Source organism: Lissotriton helveticus, chromosome 8 (genome assembly GCF_964261635.1).
Source record: "Lissotriton helveticus chromosome 8, aLisHel1.1, whole genome shotgun sequence".
In the NCBI taxonomy this organism is placed as follows: Eukaryota; Metazoa; Chordata; class Amphibia; order Caudata; family Salamandridae; genus Lissotriton; species Lissotriton helveticus.
The window spans coordinates 733,797,930-733,819,611 of NC_136069.1; the positions used below are offsets into that span (position 1 = coordinate 733,797,930).

The 21,682-nt window shown below is 41.5% G+C and overlaps 1 protein-coding gene across 1 annotated transcript in view; it reads right to left on the reverse strand.

Moving 5' to 3' along the window:
- Positions 1–394: 394 nt before the first annotated feature.
- Positions 395–21,682, reverse strand: part of COL4A2 (collagen type IV alpha 2 chain) — a 732,177-nt gene continuing 710,889 nt past the window's right edge. Inside the window, exon 48 of the mRNA XM_078657554.1 lies at positions 395–2,294. Within this exon, the coding sequence (XP_078513680.1) occupies positions 2,040–2,294 (255 nt within the window). The 3' untranslated portion in view covers positions 395–2,039. The remainder of the gene's footprint in view (positions 2,295–21,682) is intronic.

The following is a 21,682-nucleotide window of genomic DNA, read 5'->3' on the forward strand; positions in this document are numbered from 1 at the left end:
CTCTGCCCCAACGTAGCGTGGATTTGCCCTACTGGCTGTTTGCATAATTCTGATTACTATTGTATCATGTCTGCTTTTCAATGTGTTAATACAAATAGGTTAAAAAAAACAAATAGTCACAATGATACCTGGCTCCACTCTCTTTAAGAGTGACCCGCTAACTTTCATCTTCAATCCTGAACTTTTAAAGAACAAATAATTGATTTCAGGTGTGTTGGCTTAAATATTTCGATGGAAGCAACACAAGACTACAACACTTTGAATGTATTTTTTGCTTTCACACATAATTCCAAGACTGGAATGAGTTTTCGTAAGGACCAAAAGGGAGGTGGTCAAACTACCACTTTTTGGCCAGGATAGTGCTATACAAATACCAAAAAAAGATACATTCATAAGTGGGGCGTAAAAAAACATTTTATTCATGAACTTTACAGTACATCACATCTGAGGACATAAAATAAAATGATGACTTCTTTTTCACAAAAAATCTTGCACATTTTTGCTTTCAAATGCTGGATGGAGTCGGATGCGACAACGGCATTTGCCAGGGGTTGAAATTAATTCAAACATTCAATACATCACTTTGCTGTGTTTTGCTTCAAATGCTGGACGGCATAATTAGTGCAATTACAATTTTGCATCCTACAATTCAGTGTTTATTAATACAATCATCAGGGTTACTTCAGGTAAGATGGTTTCGCTTAACAGTAAATGTTTTATTTTTTTATTGCATAAGGACTCCATCACTAGAGTTTATGAAGCTCTCACCTAATCAAATTAAACTGATGTATTTTAAAGTGTTTGCTAACTCTGACGAGTCACTAAGTTAAAGGCAACTGATTTTTTTTTCAAATATTGCTATATTTTTTTTTAAAAACAAGACAAAAATGTTAGACAGAAATGGTAGGAATTGAATCGTGTTTCAAAACCTCAATGAAAACATTGTTAATTTGCGTACCACAAGCTTACAATCTCAGACACTGAAAAGGCAAACAAGAAGGGACATTTCTGCTCACGCCATAAAAGTCCGTGGATGAGCCCTATATATTAACATTTTACGAACGGAAAAAGTCTTGCTTTTTTTAAGCCTTGTGTGAGAAAGTAACAAGGAATGGAATATATAACAGGTTACGTGAAACGTTTAGCAAGCAACAAGATCGAACAAGTTTGCATACTGATTAAAGTATTAATGCCGAAGTTATGCTCGTAGCCTCTCTTTATCAAAGGAATGAAAAATACTGAGTTAAAAAAATGGTGTTGAACCCAGAAGTGCTCAAATATATGGGGCCCAATATCCAAAACACTGAATTTAGAAAATCGCAGATTTGCTCCTTTGGGAACAATCCTACGATTACAGCAAGTTTCTGACTTTAATGGGATTTGCAAAGTGTTCCAAGAATTCTTCTGATAATTAAAGCATGTGAAATGTGGGTCCAAAAATCTGCATGCATACCTTTGACACTTATGGGGGGTTTAGCATTTAACTTTCTTTTCTAGACAAAAAAACATCCTTCACCATTTAGAAAACCCTTCAAGGAAGGCCCCCATTAAATTTTGAATGTTCTCCCCTTAGCCCCGCTTGAGAAACATGCTTGCTCGAGCCGAGTGCCTTCCCAGGGTAGAAACTATATTTAGTGGCCCTAGAAATACTCACACTTGTATGATTTTGTGAGTGCTTAAGCACTTTTGTTGGAAAATTCTATCAAAGCTGGCCAAAAATCATGCTAAAAAAATTTCTGCATTCGCAAATGTACTTTGCAGCGGTAAAATATTATAAGCTGTCACCACAAAGGACATTTGTATGCTTCTAACTTGAACTTAAAGTGCTTTGAGAATCGGGCACTCCATTATAAAAAGTAACTATACCAGTTTGGCACAATTTAGCTGAGCTGAATCTTCCTTTGGTCAATGATGTTGCTTAGAGAATATTTTTTTGCTTCTTCAGCTTTTGAGGTAATAAGTTACAAATAAGCACCAAAATATGAATTAACCAATATACTGTAGGAACCATTTTGCGCTGCACTTTTGTTGGTCAACTCTCACAGGTTTTTCATGCACACTTGGCACCGGCTAATATGAGTTCGGATGAGTCCGGCCTTGAGCGTGTCCGGCGAGGGCGTGCTCTGGAATGGCTCATCAATTGTGGTGAGCCAGAAACTGTACTTATTTGCAAAGTAGTGGCAAGATCCCCTGGCTCCGTTGCATTCGATGAAAGGTGTTGCCCGGAAGTCTTCGAGACAGCTTCCGGGGGAAACAAGGGACTGTCCGCCCCCCTCTGCGCCAGCCGCGGTGTGCTGTATTAGATGGAAAAAAAGGAAAAACACAGTCAAGTCAAATTTTCTACAGAAAAAAGGAGCTACTCAACAATGGAAAAAAAAAGAACCAGCTTGTTCCAAAGTACTAGGGTATGAAACAACACTGAAAGGAATTTGACTGTGATTGCAAAATTACGTTTGTAGTCATTTACTTTCTAACTGCTGTTAAGAAGATACCTGACAGAAGCACTTTTTGGATAAAAACCCCAACTCCCTCAGTAGGGTTCATCATTAAAAAATATTCATTGGTACAGTAAGGAATTCTGAAAATTCTGGAATTGCTTAATATGGACAAAAGGTGGTGGCTGTGATCCCTAGATGTGATCCAGGTCCACATGCAATGAGCACCAGAATATAACAAACCCCCAGGGGGCATACCTGTTTCTGGTGCAACAGGTGCAGTGGTACCAGGTTTCAAGGGTGGTCTACCAGATCATAGGGAAAAATGCCTATTTCCTGATTGCATTAGAATTAATTGACATCCCTTGCTTCACTACTGCAGGCACAAATAGTTCTCTTTGCTGTCAGTCCTTCAAGAGAGTTCTGCCAATGGGGTGACAAGGTCTCACATTGCAAAGTAACTCAATGACATGAGGAGGTGAGGAATGAAAACTTAGTTGAGGAAGTAATTGTAGGTTTCTAAGGACCATTTTGATATATAAATAGTTAGCCTGTAATAAACTAGCCCCAGTAAAATTCTCTCTTCTAAAAGATCAAAACCCTCCGCCCCATGGTTTCGGAGGAACTTAGGAACCAAAACCTTATATGCAAACGCCCTGAGCGGAGCTGGAGGAAAGATTACAAAGAAACAGAGAAAAAGTTATACAAAAACAACCTCCTAATTTATAAACAACTCCTATTCACTGTAAAACAAAAGTTCTATGCAAATCGAATTGACTTAGCAAACAATTCGGCTAAAGAGCTTTTTTGAACGGTATCCAGCCTGGCCTTCTCTGTGCCCAGCTAAAATTCAGTCGAGCCAGGAACTATGCGAAGATATTGCCAAGTTCTTTCTGAATAAAGTGGAGATCATCTTCTCTGCGTTTAACGGCCCTAGTGCAGCAGGGAATGCCATCGTAATGGAGGAACATAAGTCAGTTGGTGGTTTCCTCCATGTCTTTGACAAGTTCGTGCCATTATCTACGAGTGACACCCATAGGCTCCTAAGGGCAGCTAGATCAGGCTCTCCTTATGATCCCTGTCCAGTCTCCGTGGGCAAATTGGCCCCGGGTCTGGTTGCACTATCACTTACATCCAATTGCAATGCTATGTTTGAAACAGGGCAGTTCCCTAAACTCTGGAAGGTTGCCTCGATACTGCCACTACTAAAGAAGCCCAGCTTGGACCATAAGGACCCAAATAATTTTCGCCAAATTTCGCGTCTTCTTCTCCCAGCAAAACTGGTTGAGAAAACAATGAATCTACAACTTAGTGCCTTTCTACGTGCAACACAAGCCTAGGATCCCACCCAATATGGCTTCAGAGAAGGACATAGTACCGAGTCCGCTCTCATAAAAGCCACTGAAGAGATTAGGGAAGCCGTGGATCGGGGTGACACGGCTGATCTAATCTTACTGGATCTGTCCGCGGCCTTTGATATGGTCCATCATGACCTGTTGATGGATCATTTGAAGCCATGTGGGATCCAGGCTAAGTTTGGGTTTGAATAACATTCTTTAGTACAGAGGTCTAATGAAAGGATTATTTTATAAAATAATCCCTGTAACAGAAAGGCTTCTGTAATTAAAGGTTGACGAATAAGAGCACCAACGAATGTGTTACATAAACCTAGTCTCAATATTCAGTATAGTATCTAAGACATCTATTGAGATCGAATACGTTGTATTACAATTGAATAAATACAACAAAATATATGTTTCCCCTGATAATACATTGGTGAAGCGGATTAAAGACGCAGCGACTATTTCCATCTTTATGTACGAGAGTTCAAATAAAACAAGGTAAATAATTTTCACGAAAAGTTTGAATGATACGTTAAATCATCCATTCTAACCATACAGACATCAAAGTAAATTACAATACAGTCTTTTTTCCTGTTAGGAGATTTGATAGACGTGCAACTGTCAGTTACCTCGACATTGAGATACGACCAAGTTGATAAACAGGTATCTTAACCCCTTCGACGCTCATGACGAGCCCAGCTCGTCATGGAGTTTCCATTGATTTCAATGGAAATTCAATGGTCCTCCTAGCACACCCCTTAGCATCCAAGTGGTTAAGCTACTTTTACATTTTGATACGATTAAGTTGATAATCAGGTATCCTATGTTCTCTTGATAAATTTTCAAAGATAAAGTGACCAACTATTCATAAATATACGTAAAATCTATGAGGTCAGGTTTCCATATTGAACATGTGATAACCAGCGAGTAGATTTGGTAAAGAAATATGAAGTGACAAATTCATTCATGCATAAATGAACATCTCAGTTGAATGGTTTATATGTTCAAATATAAAATCACAGCTTTCTGAAATTGACTGATTTAAATGTGATATAAGTAAGTCTAAAGTCTGAAGTTCACTTTCTGGAAAATGTTATAAGGAAGTGAATTGTTAACAAAGTATAAGATTAAGGCTATATAGCTATGAAGTCATGCAGGCAACGATAATTATAAAAATGTTTTTTTGCACACGGGTAATAAAATGTATATAGATTGTTTTTGATTAGAGGTAACAATATGGTTATTGTATCCTCCACAGGGTTTCTTAATTATTTTAAAGATTGAAAGTCCTGAAGATGGCCTTACGGATTTGACAAAAATAAGGCTTAAACGTCGACTTAAAAAATCCACATCTTTTTAGACAGGTTTGTTCTGGACAACATGGTCTTTGTTTATCTGACAAGATCTGCTGCCATATATCTTTAAAGAGTGGAATTCAACGCAACTGGATTTTAAGAACAATTAATTAACTTCTTGTCCAATTGTATATTGATTTATTCTCTTTTCTTCTTTTTGAAGATATGAATGATGTACCCTGAATGATGATAACTTTTACATAAAATTTCTTTGAACCTATTCCCCGTGTAGCATTATCTGTTCTGAAGAGTATTTACCATTGTGCCAAAAATTGAAGTGGCTAAATAAGTGTACAACAGGTCGTGATTTATTCAAATTGATTTCAAGTTTAAAGACTTGTGCTGGTCAATTACCTGTAATTTATATATCAACGAATTCCCTTGTTGGCAAATATTTATAACATGTTTGAAACAGGGCAGTTCCCTAAACTCTGGAAGGTTGCCTCGATACTGCCACTACTAAAGAAGCCCAGCTTGGACCATAAGGACCCAAATAATTTTCGCCAAATTTCGCGTCTTCTTCTCCCAGCAAAACTGGTTGAGAAAACAATGAATCTACAACTTAGTGCCTTTCTACGTGCAACACAAGCCTAGGATCCCACCCAATATGGCTTCAGAGAAGGACATAGTACCGAGTCCGCTCTCATAAAAGCCACTGAAGAGATTAGGGAAGCCGTGGATCGGGGTGACACGGCTGACATAATCTTACTGGATCTGTCCGCGGCCTTTGGTATGGTCCATCATGACCTGTTGATGGATCATTTGAAGCCATGTGGGATCCAGGCTAAAGCATGGGAGCTTTTGAAACCCTTTTTATCAGACATATCACAAATTGTGTCTCTGGGTGAATACTACTCCAAACCTTTTGCTCTGCCCTAGGGATTCCCGTAGGGCTCATCTCTAAGCCCTACACTTTTTAATGTATATGTTTCATCTTTGGCCCCCCTTATTAGCTCCTTTGGTTTTGGTCTCACCTCGTACACAGATGACACTCAAATTGTGGTGTCTCTGCTACCAGGACAGGAAGTAGGAATAGGCAAACGCTTCCAAGACTGTATGGAAGGGGAGGAGCTACGTTGCGAAGCAAGATGGCCGCATAAGCTCCCGCTTCGCCGACCTCCGCCGGCAGCTCGGATATCCTGCTTTCTATCCTTTCCTCACGCCGGACTCCCGTGCGTATGAGGTACTCCTGACTCCTGCGGTGCAATCCCGGAATTTCCAGCTTACCGGGTGACGGAGATATGTCGTGTTTTCTTTTCGGCCTACTTCAGGGCTGAAGCCGGGGCCTCGATTTCTAGCCCATCCGGGTTAGAGTTGATCAACATCGGCTGTGGGACCAGGGTTGCGTCCGGTCTTCTGAACTCGGATCATACTTGCATTTACGATTGGCTACTCAGCAACCGGCTTACGCTAAGGACATGGTACAGTGACGCAAGTGCACATCGGTAGCCGCGGTCGGGGGTCCGACGCCCGGAGACCCTACTGGGGGGGCCGGGGTTGACGGGCTTGGGCTCCGCGAGCGGCAAAGGTGTCGATATTGCCAGTTTTGAGAGCGCCCACTGTTGTCATCGACTCCGTGTGTGCCTGATGCCTCGGAGTTGTCCTCTCCGGGGTTCGAGTCCTGCTTCGTCGCTTCGTGAGAGGAGATGGAGGGGACGGCCGGCACACCAACGTTGAGGTTCGTAATGGCCGCCATTGGGGCGCTCCACTCTCAAATCACCGTCATGTACCATCAGTTATCTGTAACGCTGGACAACGTCTGCCTGAGACCGGACGACGACACTCCGACATGCTATCAGCAAACTGTGGTTCCCGTGGAATACTCTGCCTACCATTTTGAGGTCCCCATGCGGAAGCCTGATCCGGCCCGCTTTGATGACTCTGGCTTCATAGATAGAGCACCTATGATCATCGTCAGCTTTCCCTGCTCGAACCCTGCTCGGCGGAACATTGTTGCTAAAGGTTTTGATCGCCACAAACAGTTCTTCAGTGACTATCGGAGAGGTTTGCCATTCTTCTTCACTCTTCCTTGCCGGTTTTGTGGATATTGCGAACTTATATCCTGTCGTCGATCCGATTTCATTGACTTGAACTTTTATGAACACTTCAATTTCCTCATGGTGGCTGTGGCCTGGGCGACAAGGGCTCTCGTAAAAAACCGTACTGGCCAGGGTTGACTTTGACTTTTAGGGTTTGCTAATTTACGTGATATGTGCCGGGATTGTACCTTATAGTGTAACGGGAATCGGGTGGTATTTTTGATGTCCTCCCCAGGCTGGGGTTTAATACTTTGCTTCAAACAGTGGATAGAACGTCTTGGGGAGGTCGCTGCTGGCGGGGGGTATGGGAGCCCGGGAGTGTGTTTTTTTGTTCTCCTCCTCCGCTTTTCTTTTCCTTCCTTTAGGGCGAGTTTCGGGGCGACAGGCACGCTGTTAGTGGGGTAGGCCGTAGCCATTACAGGGGTGCAGGGTGGGGGGATATGGGGGGTGTTTGTTATTTTAGTTTGTTTTGTTCTATGGTCCCTTTCTTTTCCTTTCTTTCTTTTCAGGGTGGTTGGCTGTTTATCCTTCGGTTACTTCCTACTCTATTGGGCGTCTATACTAGCTTTTACTTTACTGTCTCCTAAGAGTGGGTTTTCTGGATGATACTCGCACTAGATCGCTCGCTAATAGATTATCCTTTACTCCTTGTCTGCCTCTGTAGGCGTTGCGTTACTACGGCTATATTATTCGTTACCTTCTATTGATTGCAGTGCGAGGTACATCCCCCCATCTCTGATTGCTCCTTCTTATGTGGTGTGACGCCTCTTATAGTAAAACCACTACTGCTTCTTCAAAAAAGAAAAAAGAAACCTCTGTGTTATGCTGTTTTTTGATATCGCATTCTACCTTACGCTGTAACGTGCATCACAGCTGGTGCCTGGGCTGTTGACCGATAAGTGAATTTCCTATTTGATTTGTTGAGTTTACGGCCGGCCCCTGTGGTTGTAGGCCTGTGATTGTAATGCTTTTGAGTGCTTCAATAAAGGTTTAAAAAAAAAAATAAAAAAAAAATAAAGACTGTATGGAAGCAGTCGGGAAGTGGATGTCGCAAAACTGCCTAAAGCTCAATTCAGGTAAAATGGAGGTCATCCTATTTGGAAACGATACCAATTTCTGGACCCCAAACTGGTGGCCGGACTCTATGAGCACTCTTCCTACGCCTACCAAAAAGTAAAAAACTTAAGAGTAATAGTGGCCAATAGGCTTAACTTTGGTGACCAAGTAAATGAAGTGGCATTGAGCACTGCGTTCGTTCTCAATACGATCAAGAAAATACTGCCGTTTCTACCACCTGATAGTCGGTTCTTGTCCTGTCAAAGCTGGATTAATGTAATATTCTTTACTTAAACATTCAAGATCGTTTTATGAATAAGCTCCAAATGTTGCAAAATGTGGCCGCCAGATTGCTTACTGGCACGTCCAAGTTTTCATTAATTTCCAGAGAAATTAAAAGACTGCACTGGCTCCTTGTGAGGAATCGAGTGCGTTTAACTCCCTATGCACCATTTACAAGGCCCTTCAAGGAATAGGACCTGACCATCTGAAACAACAGTTTTAATGGTATACACCCAAAAGAACTCTTTGCTCGCTTGGATCCAAATTGGTGACAATACCACCCACAAAAAAAGCAACCTGGGGTGAAAGAAGCTTTGTTGCCTGAGCGGCAAAAGCCCGGAACGACCTCGCTTTCCACTTGAGAAATGCCACCGATCTCTTGGCATTTAGGAAGGGATTAGAATCCTGGCTTTTTGACAGGTAAAATGTATCCATAATGGTCATTGCTCAAAGGACAAGTAAATAGCGCCAGGACACCCTTGGGTAACTGTTGCGCTTTAGAAATATGTATAACATAACAAACATAATATAACATAACATAAATATGCTGACAATAATGAAATTCATGGCTTTTTTCCCTTGAGTTAAAAAGTAAACTGAACTATGCACTCTTAGCCCTTCCTCAATAAAGAACATTCCATGAATAAACATAAATACTGCCATGACAGGCCTTGAAAAATCAACTCACCCACTCACAATTGTGTGGTGGAACTATTTTTAGCACCTACTAGGCCCATCCAAGTGAATTTAGGCAGGAAAGGAGCAGATATGATATTCTGTTCATTCAGAAAGTAAATAAGCATAAAGATGTCATTAAATCGTGTTTTTATCTTGACACATCTGTTGCATGTTCAAAGAAAGAGGTCAAATGTCAGTCTGTTGTTTTACTAATTGCTACTTGGAAAATGGAGGTTATTTTTCTTTCTCTTACTAGAGTTAGAGGTTTTTGTCAAGGGAGCTGTCTGAAGATGTCAGTTGTTTCTCTCTAACACATAACATTTAAATAAATAGCCTGTTAATTAATATTAGAATTGTTAAAAAAATTATCAGGAATTATGAAAGCACTTTTTTAAAATTAAGAAGTGTGATGCAAACAAAGAGTTAAATAGAAGCAAAACAAACCGGAAAACATTACTAGGGGATATGCAAATGGCACATATTTGCAGAAATTATTTTCAAACATTATTGTTTGTACACTATATAGTTTTATTAGTAAAACTGCCTGTCAATGGGAAAGTTTGCGGTCCTTTCAATGTAAAATCTGCTGATTACAAATGACAGTGTGCTACCACTTCACGCTTTAATTATGTATTTATTAAAAGTGATAGTTTTCAAACATGATATGAGAAACATTCCTGCCCCCGCCCTGATGACAATGTTGTTATTGAAACTTCAAAGTGTAGGATGTGCACAACCTAGTTTGTGTCCACTGGTTAGCCGTGCCTCCTGGGTATTACTCTCCTCCTAGAGTGTACTTGAATAATCTACTAGTTGCAGGACTATTACACCATAGTCCTCTCGCCCAGGGCATCAGGAAATTGCTGATACTTCAGCTAATGAGATTCAAACGTGATATTCATTGATTTGTACAAATGATTCAATCAATTTTATTCACTGTGGTTTCTTATTATCCATGTTATATTCACATATTTCGTCATATATGTATTCATATTTCTTCCAAATGGTATTTTATACAATCACCAATTTAATCACTTCCAATGCATTTCGGTGCCCTTTTGCACCTTCATCAGGGAAACCTGCAAAATTATAAATAACACTTGCTTAAACCTGTACTATGAACATAAGTATACAATTCTAATATGCATCAGCGGTAATGATATAACGGTAGTTCTTATTTTCATTTAAACACGCTATCTCTAAAGTGAACATTCAGGGTTAAATCACTGACATGCTATGTTCAATGCACTGTCCTCGTTATGCTTAGGATATATTATCGTTTGTGTACGTATAGTTACTAAAAAAAGCCTCGTTGTTCACCCCCACCGCCCACACGCTTGCATATTACGGTGACATTTTAATAAAACATGTGCTTAATACGATCTAGATAACACCTCAATGTCTCTCACCTAAAAATCGTTCCTTTCAGTTCCAAGCGCTAACGCGAATGCTGCTATGCTCTTCCTGGTGTAGGGCTCCCAGGTGTCAGTGTTAATTTCAAAAACTCGCGCATGCGCTGTGCTATCGATATGTGTTTGTTTTGCAATTAACTTTACGCAAAAGTGCCGCAGCGGTCCTACGTCTTACTACTGTTTGTGTTGTTCTAATGATTCCACGCCAGGGCCATGTCCAATGAAAATGTAAGCCAATTACTACTATGTTTGTTGATCTCTCGCTCATGTGGAATACATAATTAATACCAAAATACATATTGCAGTTAATCACAAAAGTGTTCAAAGTTCACATGATTATTTATAAGTAACACAAAAATTCTGTTTGGTCATTGAGACCATCGGGCTTCAAGCTATTTAAATGATAAATCCAATAATTCTCTCTTTTAAGCAAGTTCTTCTTGTTTAGAGAGCCCTCAGTTTTTGGAACCACTTCCAATATACAAGCCCGTAATTGGCTTATATGATGGTGTTTTTCTTTAAAGTGAACGGCGACAGTTGATTTCACAGATCCTGTTCTTATATTGCTCTTGTGTTCTGTTAAACGTGTTTTTAACTTTCTTTCAGTATTACCAACATATACCGAGCCACAAGGGCACTTCAGCATGTACATTATGTTCATTGTGTCACATGTACCATTCACTCTTACCGGTATTTTAAACCCTTTCATCGGATGGGTGATCTCGTTCCCTTTCATAATGTTATGACAGCTGCTACAGTTCATGCATGTCATGGTTCCGCAAAATGTACTTCGTGGTACTTGTTCGTTGGGGTATTTTAACATCTCTCCCATGTTTCTCCCTCTAGTGAATGCAAAGAGCGGCTCTTCTTGGAAAATTCCTTTAAAATCCTCTTCTAATTTTAGGATCTGCCAATGTCGCTTAATGATGGTTTTGAAATTAGTACTTACGTTCGAGAATTTACTTACACGCGTTATTCTTTGTGTGGTTTGTTTTCTTTGGTGCTTGAAAAGTTCTTCTCTGGGCAATTTTTGTGCTCTTTTTAACGCAGTTTCTATAGTCTGTTTTGGGTACCCTCTCTCTAGGAACCTTTGTGACATACTTGTCAATTGTTCTTGGCATTCTTGAGTCTCCGAGACCACTCTCCTGACCCTGAGGAATTGCGAATATGGCATGTGTGTCTTTAGTGTTTGAGGGTGATGACTTTCATATTTGAGTAAATTGTTTCTATCAGTTGGTTTCCGATAAAGGTTGGTTTGAAATTGATGATTGGACCTGGTGATTTCTACGTCCAAGAATTGGATTTTTCCGGTGCTGGTTTGCCACGTGAAGCTAATGCGTTCATTTCTGCTATTTAGTATTTCTAGTTCTCTACATAATGTTTCTCCATCACCTTTCCATATTAGAAAAATGTCGTTGATGAACCTTGTGTACATCAATAGTTGTGTTGCCCATTCTTGTCGTTGGTAAATATGTTGGTTCTCAAAGGCTGCCATGAATAGATTGGCATACGCCGGTGCGGCGCAATTTCCCATGGATGTACCACTGCGTTGTATGAACCATCGCTGCTGGTGTACAAAATAGCTGTTAACTAGGGTGAATTCCATCAACTCCATTAGGAATATTTGCATGTTGAGTTCATATGCACTATAGAGTAGTGCTTTTTCGATGGCTTCCAGGCCCTCCTTATGTGGTATGGACGTATACAACGTCTTCACGTCTATGGTTACCATGATGATGTCATCGGATGTTTTGAGGCTCTTCAATCTTAATAAAAAGTCTGTTGAGTCCTTGATATATGATGAAGATTTTATCACCAGTGGCTGCAAATATTTGTCTATAAATTTACCCACTGGTTCGTGGAGGCTTCCTTTTGTAGAGACTATTGGACGACAGGGTGGTTTGTTAAAATCCTTATGGACCTTGGGCACCATATATATGATGGGGCTCTTAGGATTGTCCTGTATGAGATATTTCATAGTTTTTTCTGTAATGGTCCCTTCCTCTTTTGCTTTCATCAAAATGTTCGCTAGCGTTTTTCGTATTTCATCAGTAGGATTGAAATCAATTTCCATGTACAATAGTTGGTCTTCAATATGTTCTTTAATGGCTGTTTCATAGTAAGATGTAGTCAAAATCACCATTGCCCCTCCTTTATCCGCTTTTTGGCACACTATTTTGTCATTTTTAGCTAGTGCTTCTATGATGCCGTATTCTTTGTTGGTCATGTTTTTCAGCTTGTATCCTTTGTTAGTATTAATTTTCTTTATGTCTTCTTTGCACAGTGTTTCAAAAAGGTCAATCGTCTTGTGACTGACTGGTGACGTGAAGACGTTGTATACGTCCATACCACATAAGGAGGGCCTGGAAGCCATTGAAAATGCACTACTCCATAGTGCATATGAACTCAACATGCAAATATTCCTAATGGAGTTGATGGAATTCACCCTAGTTAACAGCTATTTTGTACACCAGCAGCAATGGTTCATACAACGCAGTGGTACATCCATGGGAAATTGCGCCGCACCGGCATATGCCAATCTATTCATGGCAGCCTTTGAGAACCAACATATTTACCAACGACAAGAATGGTCAACACAACTATTAATGTACACAAGGTTCATCGACGACATTTTTCTAATATGGAAAGGTGATGGAGAAACATTATGTAGAGAACTAGAATTACTAAATAGCAGAAATGAACGCATTAGCTTCCCGTGGCAAACCAGCACCGAAAAAATCCAATTCTTGGACGTAGAAATCACCAGGTCCAATCATCAATTTCAAACCAACCTTTATCGGAAACCAACTGATAGAAACAATTTACTCAAATATGAAAGTCATCACCCTCAAACACTAAAGACACACATGCCATATTCGCAATTCCTCAGGGTCAGGAGAGTGGTCTCGGAGACTCAAGAATGCCAAGAACAATTGACAAGTATGTCACAAAGGTTCCTAGAGAGAGGGTACCCAAAACAGACTATAGAAACTGCGTTAAAAAGAGCACAAAAATTGCCCAGAGAAGAACTTTTCAAGCACCAAAGAAAACAAACCACACAAAGAATAATGTGTGTAAGTAAATTCTCGAACGTAAGTACTAATTTCAAAACCATCATTAAGCAACATTGGCAGATCCTAAAATTAGAAGAGGATTTTAAAGGAATTTTCCAAGAAGAGCCGCTCTTTGCATTCACTAGAGGGAGAAACATGGGAGAGATGTTAAAATACCCCAACGAACAAGTACCACAAAGTACATTTCGCGGAACCATGACATGCATGAACTGTAGCAGCTGTCATAACATTATGAAAGGGAACGAGATCTCTCATCCGATGAAAGGGTTTAAAATACCGTTAAGAGTGAATGGTACATGTGACACAATGAACATAGTGTACATGCTGAAGTGCCCTTGTGGCTCGGTATATGTTGGACATACTGAAAGAAAGTTAAAAACACGTTTAACAGAACACAGGAGCAATATAAGAACAGGATCTGTGAAATCAACTGTCGCCGTTCACTTTAAAGAAAAACACCATCATATAAGCCAATTACGGGCTTGTATATTGGAAGTGGTTCCAAAAACTGAGGGCTCTCTAAACAAGAAGAACTTGCTCAAAAGAGAGAATTATTGGATTTATCACTTAAATAGCTTGAAGCCCGATGGTCTCAATGACCGAACAGAATTTTTGTGTTACTTATAAATAATCATGTGAACTTTGAACTCTTTTGTGATTAACTGCAATATGTATTTTGGTATTAATTATGTATTCCACACGAGCGAGAGATCAACAAACATAGTAGTAATTGGCTTACATTTTCATTGGACATGGCCCTGGCGTGGAATCATTAGAACAACACAAACGGTAGTAAGACGTAGGACTGCTGCGGCGCTTTTGCGTAAAGTTAATTGCAAAAAAAACACATATCGATAGCACAGCGCATGCGCGAGTTTTTGAAATTAACACTGACACCTGGGAGCCCTACACCAGGAAGAGCATAGCAGCATTCGCGTTAGCGCTTGGAACTGAAAGGAACGATTTTTAGGTGAGAGACATTGAGGTGTTATCTAGATCGTATTAAGCACATGTTTTATTAAAATTTCACCCTAATATGCAAGCGTGTGGGCGGCCCATGAACAACGAGGCTTTTTTTAGTAACTATACGTACACAAACGATAATATATCGTATGCATAACGAGGACAGTGCATTGAACATAGCATGTCAGCGATTTAACCCTGAATGTTCACTTTAGAGATAGCGTGTTTAAATGAAAATAAGAACTACCGTTATATCATTACCGCTGATGCATATTAGAATTGTATACTTATGTTCATAGTACAGGTTGAAGCAAGTGTTATTTATAATTTTGCAGGTTTCCCTGATGAAGGTGCAAAAGGGCACCGAAATGCATTGGAAGTGATTAAATTGGTGATTGTATAAAATACCATTTGGAAGAAATATGAATACATATATGACGAAATATGTGAATATAACATGGATGATAAGACACCACAGTGAATAAAATTGATTGAATCATTTGTACAAATCAATGAATATCACGTTTGAATCTCATTAGCTGAAGTATCAGCAATTTCCTGATGCCCTGGGCGAGGGGACTATGGTGTAATAGTCCTGCAACTAGTGGAAATGTTGTTATTGAACTAAGAGGCAAGTCAGGGGTCATGTGTATCCTGTGGCTAGATTTGTATTATATTTGGAAAAAAAGATGTCTATTAAATCAAACAAGAGTTTTTTTGTACAGCAGACATGCTAAACTCACGCATTTGAAGGTGCTCTCAAATGTGATAATGAAGAAAATGGCGGCTCAATGAATTAGAATAGTTGCCCACTTTCACATCATTTGAAACCAGTTTCTGGGTCAAGAGCGTTACAAATAAGACAAGTAGATTATTTAAGTCACTAGACCTGCAGTCCTAGTAACATTTTTATGATTTTCTGAGGCCTGCATGAAAGAAGCATCGTTCTATTATGCTGAGTAAATAGTATTTAAAACACCTCAGCCTTACCTACAGTTTCAATTAGAGCATGGGGCAAGACGTTTTATCCTCCTCTTACGATTGGGCATTCTCCCTTTAGCTACTTTTATAGCGAAGTGGGAAGGCACAAATAAATCTAAAGGCATATGTGATCTATGCAAAGGCAGCCAACAAGATCTGCATCATTTTTAGGTTTCGAAACCTGGCGAGGGGCGAAGCCCCTCCCAGATCGAAATCTATTGTTTTCAATAGTGAGGTTAGGACAGCCTCTGTTTCCAATTGGCTAGCTCCATAAATGGAGACTAGCCATTGGGAGACAGAGGCTGTCAATCGCGCTTTCTCACGAAAACGCGATTCGGGGGCGTTTCTGGTGCTTTTTTTAAGCCCCGCCCCTTTGTCCCGGGCCTCGCTGCGATTGGCTGCCGGCCCGGGACACCCCCGTGACGTCATTCCCGGGCCGCGCTGTGATTGGCTGCCGGCCCGGGACACCCCCGTGACGTCAGCCAATCACAGCGCGGCCCGGGACCTGACTTGTAGCTTACTCTGTTATGTCATTGTCAATGACGCATAACCATTTTGATGAAACCTGTTTTCTTAAAGAACCTTTGTCTTTGTAGTTCTTTTTAGTGACACTTTGGTTTATTACTGATGTACGATGGCTGCTGTTTTATTAAAGTGAGAAATTGAATGCTTAATCCGAATCCTCCGGTCCAGTCATTGAGTTCGCCGTTGCTATTCACAATCATGATCTCGAAGAGAGGCGGGCTGTGTTTTGAGTAACAGAAAAAACTGCATAACAATGTGGCAAATGCTAACATTGTTATTGTTTGTCTTGTCGGTGTTCTGTTAAACGCTTTAAGGGAGCGTGAATAATACCACTCAACGCTGTCCACTTTGACAGGAGGGTTTGTGCTAAAATGGGGTCGGAGGGAGCGGATAGGGGGCGCTCTAGCCCACACCCTTCTTCCATTCCCATGGTTTGCGTGGGCGCTCTGGCTGCGTATCTCACTGGTTGTTGGCTAAAGATGGCGGCGGCCTGGGCTGCGGCGCCGCCTGAGGGAGATTGAGCGAAACCCGGTGCCAAGGCAGCGGGGATGTAAGCGGCCCGTGGGAACGCCTGGCCGGGGATGGGGCAGCAGGTGGGCCGCGGCGCCAGCGGAGACCCCGGAGGAGGGCGAGGGGCCGCCAGTGACTGTGGAGCGGCGGGCGCGGCCCGGAGCGTTGGGGGAGCAGGCGGAGGGCGTCGGAGGGACCGCAGTAATGAGGCTGCCTTCAATATCTTCAGCCAGCACGGTAAGCTGGGAGAGCGGTGTCACGTTCGAGGTTGACGGGGTTCATAACGGAGGTCAAAGGGCGTTTCATTTGGGAGGTCATAGGCATCTCTCATGAGGGAGATTTAGTTATGACACGCCAAATGCGTTGTGTTTGGGGCTCAATTTTGGATTAAAGTCATTCGTATCTGGAGGACCAACGACTTCTGATTACCAAAAGGCATCCCATTTCAGGTTAAAGCGCTTCACATTTTTAGGGTTACCATCTTAATATTGGGAATAAAAGCTGAGCCTACGGGCAAGGGCGTCCCCGTCTGTGTTTAAAGAACCCAATATCTCCTTTTTAAGTGGCTTCATGTCTGGTGTGAATGATATTGGGGAAAATTGGTACATCTGGATTGATTGCTGAAGAGCTTCACATCTGGAGGGGTCAAGGTCTTCTTGTTTAGGGCTTAACAGACTCACATTTAAGTTTAAAACTCCCTCCCTGGTTTCATTGACTGTTAGTGTGTAAACTGTATTCGGCATTTTGTGAGGCATACTATTTTGCTATACAATTCTACTCGATAAAGTATTGAAAAAAGCGATGGATGGACCGCTGGAATTAATCTCAGCCACTCAACTCGACATCACATATATCATAAATACAGAGGTTTTTAGAATTAAGTATATCATTTTAAAATACGTTAAATATGTATGGATTTTGGCTGCTACGCCGTGGGCACTCGGCAACGCGATCACAAAATTGCAAATATTCCCAAAGTAAATTGGCAGTTAAGTTCTCTTGCTCGTTAGTTTCAGTGAATCTGGCACAAACATATCAAAACTGGTAGCATATATTCTTTATTTTATTTGGCTCTGTAAGCATAAATGTAAATAATCGTTGCTCATGCTAAGAGTTTGCACTAAATAGCAATAACATTTGAACCTAAGTTGTGCAAACGACAACTTTTGGATTCTTTTTTCTTCAGAGTAGTTCCACAATGTCCTGAATATCATGTTGTTGGAAAAGTAGTGTGGCTAAATGTACTCAATTTCCTAAGAGCATTTCATTCTATTCTGTCAAAAATAGTGGCAAGCACTGACAGGTTGTACATTTGAAGTGTAATTTGAGTTATATTTGGGGAAATTGGCTCCCCCTCTGCGTATAGGATTTGAAGGCTTACAAGATGTGTAAAGCGTGTGGCGGTCCGCATGCATCCCAGCCCTGGTTGAGGAAAGGAAATATTCCACAGAGGCAGAGAAAGCATTTAGATTAGTTCTTGAAGAGGCAGCTCTAAAGAGCCTTTTGAAACCTCAACTCATTATCAATTAACCAGATGGCCAAGGGGACTCGGTTCCAAAACTTTGTTACATTGAAACTAAACCATCGTCCTCCATTTCTGGCTCTTCTGACCAAGGGGATGATAGCCAAAAAAAGGTTAGAGAATCAGAGTTGCTTTTGTGTAGTGTACTCGGAACCTCTAGCCTTCAATTGGCTACCTATGTGATAGAACTTCACAGTTCTTATCTGGAAGATAAAGAACTTTATATCTGGGTTGCAGGTCTCGCAGCTCGGGATCTTTTTAAAGTGGCCGCGCGTCAGTGTAGTATTAAATTGATGGATTCACATCTGGAGGTGGTAAATACTTAACATCAATAGTCATGAAACTGATATACTTGTCGGCAGCTGCATGCAATCATCCAATAAATTTGTAGCATAGGAGTCCTGGCTTTGTATCTAATAGGGCATAAAGAGTTTCTCGAATGGGGACAAAAGTGATACATGAGTTGTGGTTTGGCTGAAGAGCTCAACCAAGGCAAAGGCTAAAGGGTTTTGCTTTTTCTTTTAATCAAAATATCTGAGCAGTATACAGTAAACTATGTCTCAACTGGAGAGAGTAGTACAGAACTTAACATCTGTGGTGACAGGGGTGGTAAAATTATGACTTCATTATGAGTCGATTGACTTACTGCAGAGAAGGGTAATGGCTTATCACTATCACCCCTCTCCCAGATGATATTGGAATACAGGGGTGTGGAATTTAATAAAATATCCACTTGTCCATGGGGCAGGTTGCTTCATAAATCTATTTATCCTGTAACAAAATCCACTTGTCCCTTTGGTGCCATGTAGTGCAGCGTCAAATTATGGCAGCATTCTCATTATATAAGAGCTCTGATATAGCCTCTCTGTTTCTGCCAGGGCTCATTCCATAGTAGTTTTTGATTTCTTGCAAACCCCTTATGCTGCCACGTTTTCGCAGATCTACATACTAGGGCTGAAGGTTGTGGTAAGCAATAGCTCCAGGGTTAGAATGCCCTTTTGAGACTGTGCAAACCTACTAACTTGCATGTTAAAAGGGTTTTCAGCATTTCTTCTCTAATCTGTTCCCATACTGAGAAATGTTGGCAATTTACACCTGACAATGGCAGACGTAAACCTTCTTACAGAGTTGGGGAAAAAAGTGGTTGGAGGGAAAGTGAACTTGCAACCACTCAGATTTTCGCATGAGCAAATCTACACATGCACATTTGCTCATGCTAAAATGCAGTTCACCAAATGAAGCCTTTGACATGGACATCCCACGCTTCCCTGCGTGCATCCTGCTAGGCCTCCCCAACCACTTGACTTTTCCCTTGCGCTCCATGAGAGGGAGCCCTGAATGCTGCGCGTCTTGAGTTGTTGGCTCACAGGGGTTCAGAGAAAGTCCCGGACCAGTCTGCTTGACTTAGACGATTGTGGACGGTGTTTGGCATGGAACGACTATCGTTGGTGGCAGACAACAAATCAGATGTATACCTGGAACTTTGGGCTCCTGTTATAACTATCTTCAGGAGGTAGTTCAAAGAAGTGACCTACCCCAAGCTCTTACAAATCTTCAGACTTGCAGAGGAGGGCTAGAACCCTAAACCACAGTAGATTTGACAAGGAATCAACAGGAGTCAATCAATCAATCATATTTGTAGAGGGCGCTACTCACCCGCTAGGGTCTCAAGGCGCTGAGGGGGGGGAGGGAGCCGCTAGTGCTTGAACAGCCAGGTCTTGAGTTTTTTCCTGAAGGAGAGATGGTACTGGGTCAGCCGTAGGTGGGTAGGGAGGGAGTTCCATGTCTTGGTCGCCAGGTAGGAGAAGGATCTTCTGGCGGTGGTTCTGCGGAATCGTGGGACGCTGGCGAGGGCGGAGCTGGCGGATCGGAGCTGGCGGGTGGGAGTGTAGAATGTGAGGCGGCTGTTGAGGTATTCAGGGCCCCTGTCGTGGAGGGCCTTGTGGGTGAGGAGTCTGAACGTGATCCTCTTGCTGAGGGGGAGCCAGTGCAGGGCTTTCAGATGGGCAGAGATGTGGCTGTGACGGGGGATGTCCAGGATGAGTCGTGCAGAAGCGTTCTGTATGCGCTGGAGTCTTTTCTGTAGTTTGGCTGTGGTTCCGGCGTAGAGGGTGTTCCCGTAGTCCAGTCGGTTGGTGACGAGGGCTTGGGTGACCGTCTTCCTAGTTTCGGTGGGGATCCACCGGAAGATCTTTCAGAGCATGCGCAGGGTGTTGAAGCAAGATGACGAGACGGCGTTGACTTGTTTGGTCATCGTAAGGGAGGAGTCCAGGATGAAGCCCAGGTTGCGTGCGTGGTCCCACGGGAGCTTCAATACCGGTGTAATGCAGGGTGCAGAGAAGACTGGGCGAGGGGAGAGGGGGTATTGTCTTCTTACGGGTACTTTTTGTATCTTTTTCTCCTTTTTTCCTCTCTACATCCTTCTATGGCAGTTTGCCATGTTACAAGTTCAATTAAGTGATGTATTTTTCTCTTGCATTCCATGAGACACCGCTCAAGAAGACTACGATAAGAAAGCATATTTCTTGATAAGTAGCCCTCCGCCTGCCCCTGGGTTGTTGGCATTCAGCGGTGTCAATCTCATAAGGTCACTGATCCCAATGTCGGCTACTTACTCTATATCTCAGAAAATATTTTAGATGCTGTGCTTATCTATAAACAAATAAAACGTTATTCCATTAAATGCAGTTAATAAATATTTTCTAGGAGTACTATTTCTTGTCCTACTTTTGTAAATGGGAATTCACGAAAGCTGTAAAGCTGCACTTAATGCAAGGACATACAATGGGTGCGCTTTTGAGACTTTCTTTATTAATTGGGCCCCTAATTTGGTCTGGCGTTGACCGTGGCCATATGAATTTATTAAAATTCTGTCTCACTGTATTGTGTGGCTTCACTGTCAGGGACAGCATTGTGCTCTTTCACAAGGAGTATATCGGTACACAAAGTAGTTTTATTCAGTGCCAGTAACTACTGTGGCAGTGTGTGATTTTTGAAACCGAAAGCAACTTTTGCTTTTGCCAATGTTTTTTATAGTGGTAAGGGCCCGGCAGCTCCCACACCAATAAGGTTTTACAAAAATCATGCCACAACAATTTTCCTGCTTTCCTTTTTTTATGAACATTTTATTTTGAAAGCAAAGAATCATCAGTCTTGCTTTCAAGCTTCTGAAAACATTTGCATAAAATCAAAGAGCATTCTGGGAGCATTATACATAGCCTCATATTGCTAAACTTTGAAAACGTGTATACACATTTCTATACTGGAACCACTGCCAGTAGTGCAGTCAGAGCTTACAACATTTACTTAGAGTGCTTACCCTAATAATAAAGGCTTTCAATGAATGAACCGTAAATACAAGTTTGAATAACATTAACATATGGACAAAAATATTACCGTAACTGCAGACAGTGTCCTTCCCTGATCCATAATGTGGTACTGCAAACGAGCAGCCAAAGGGTTTGTGCTGCAGGGTGTTGGGCCTATTTGTTCCAAGGACAAAATGCT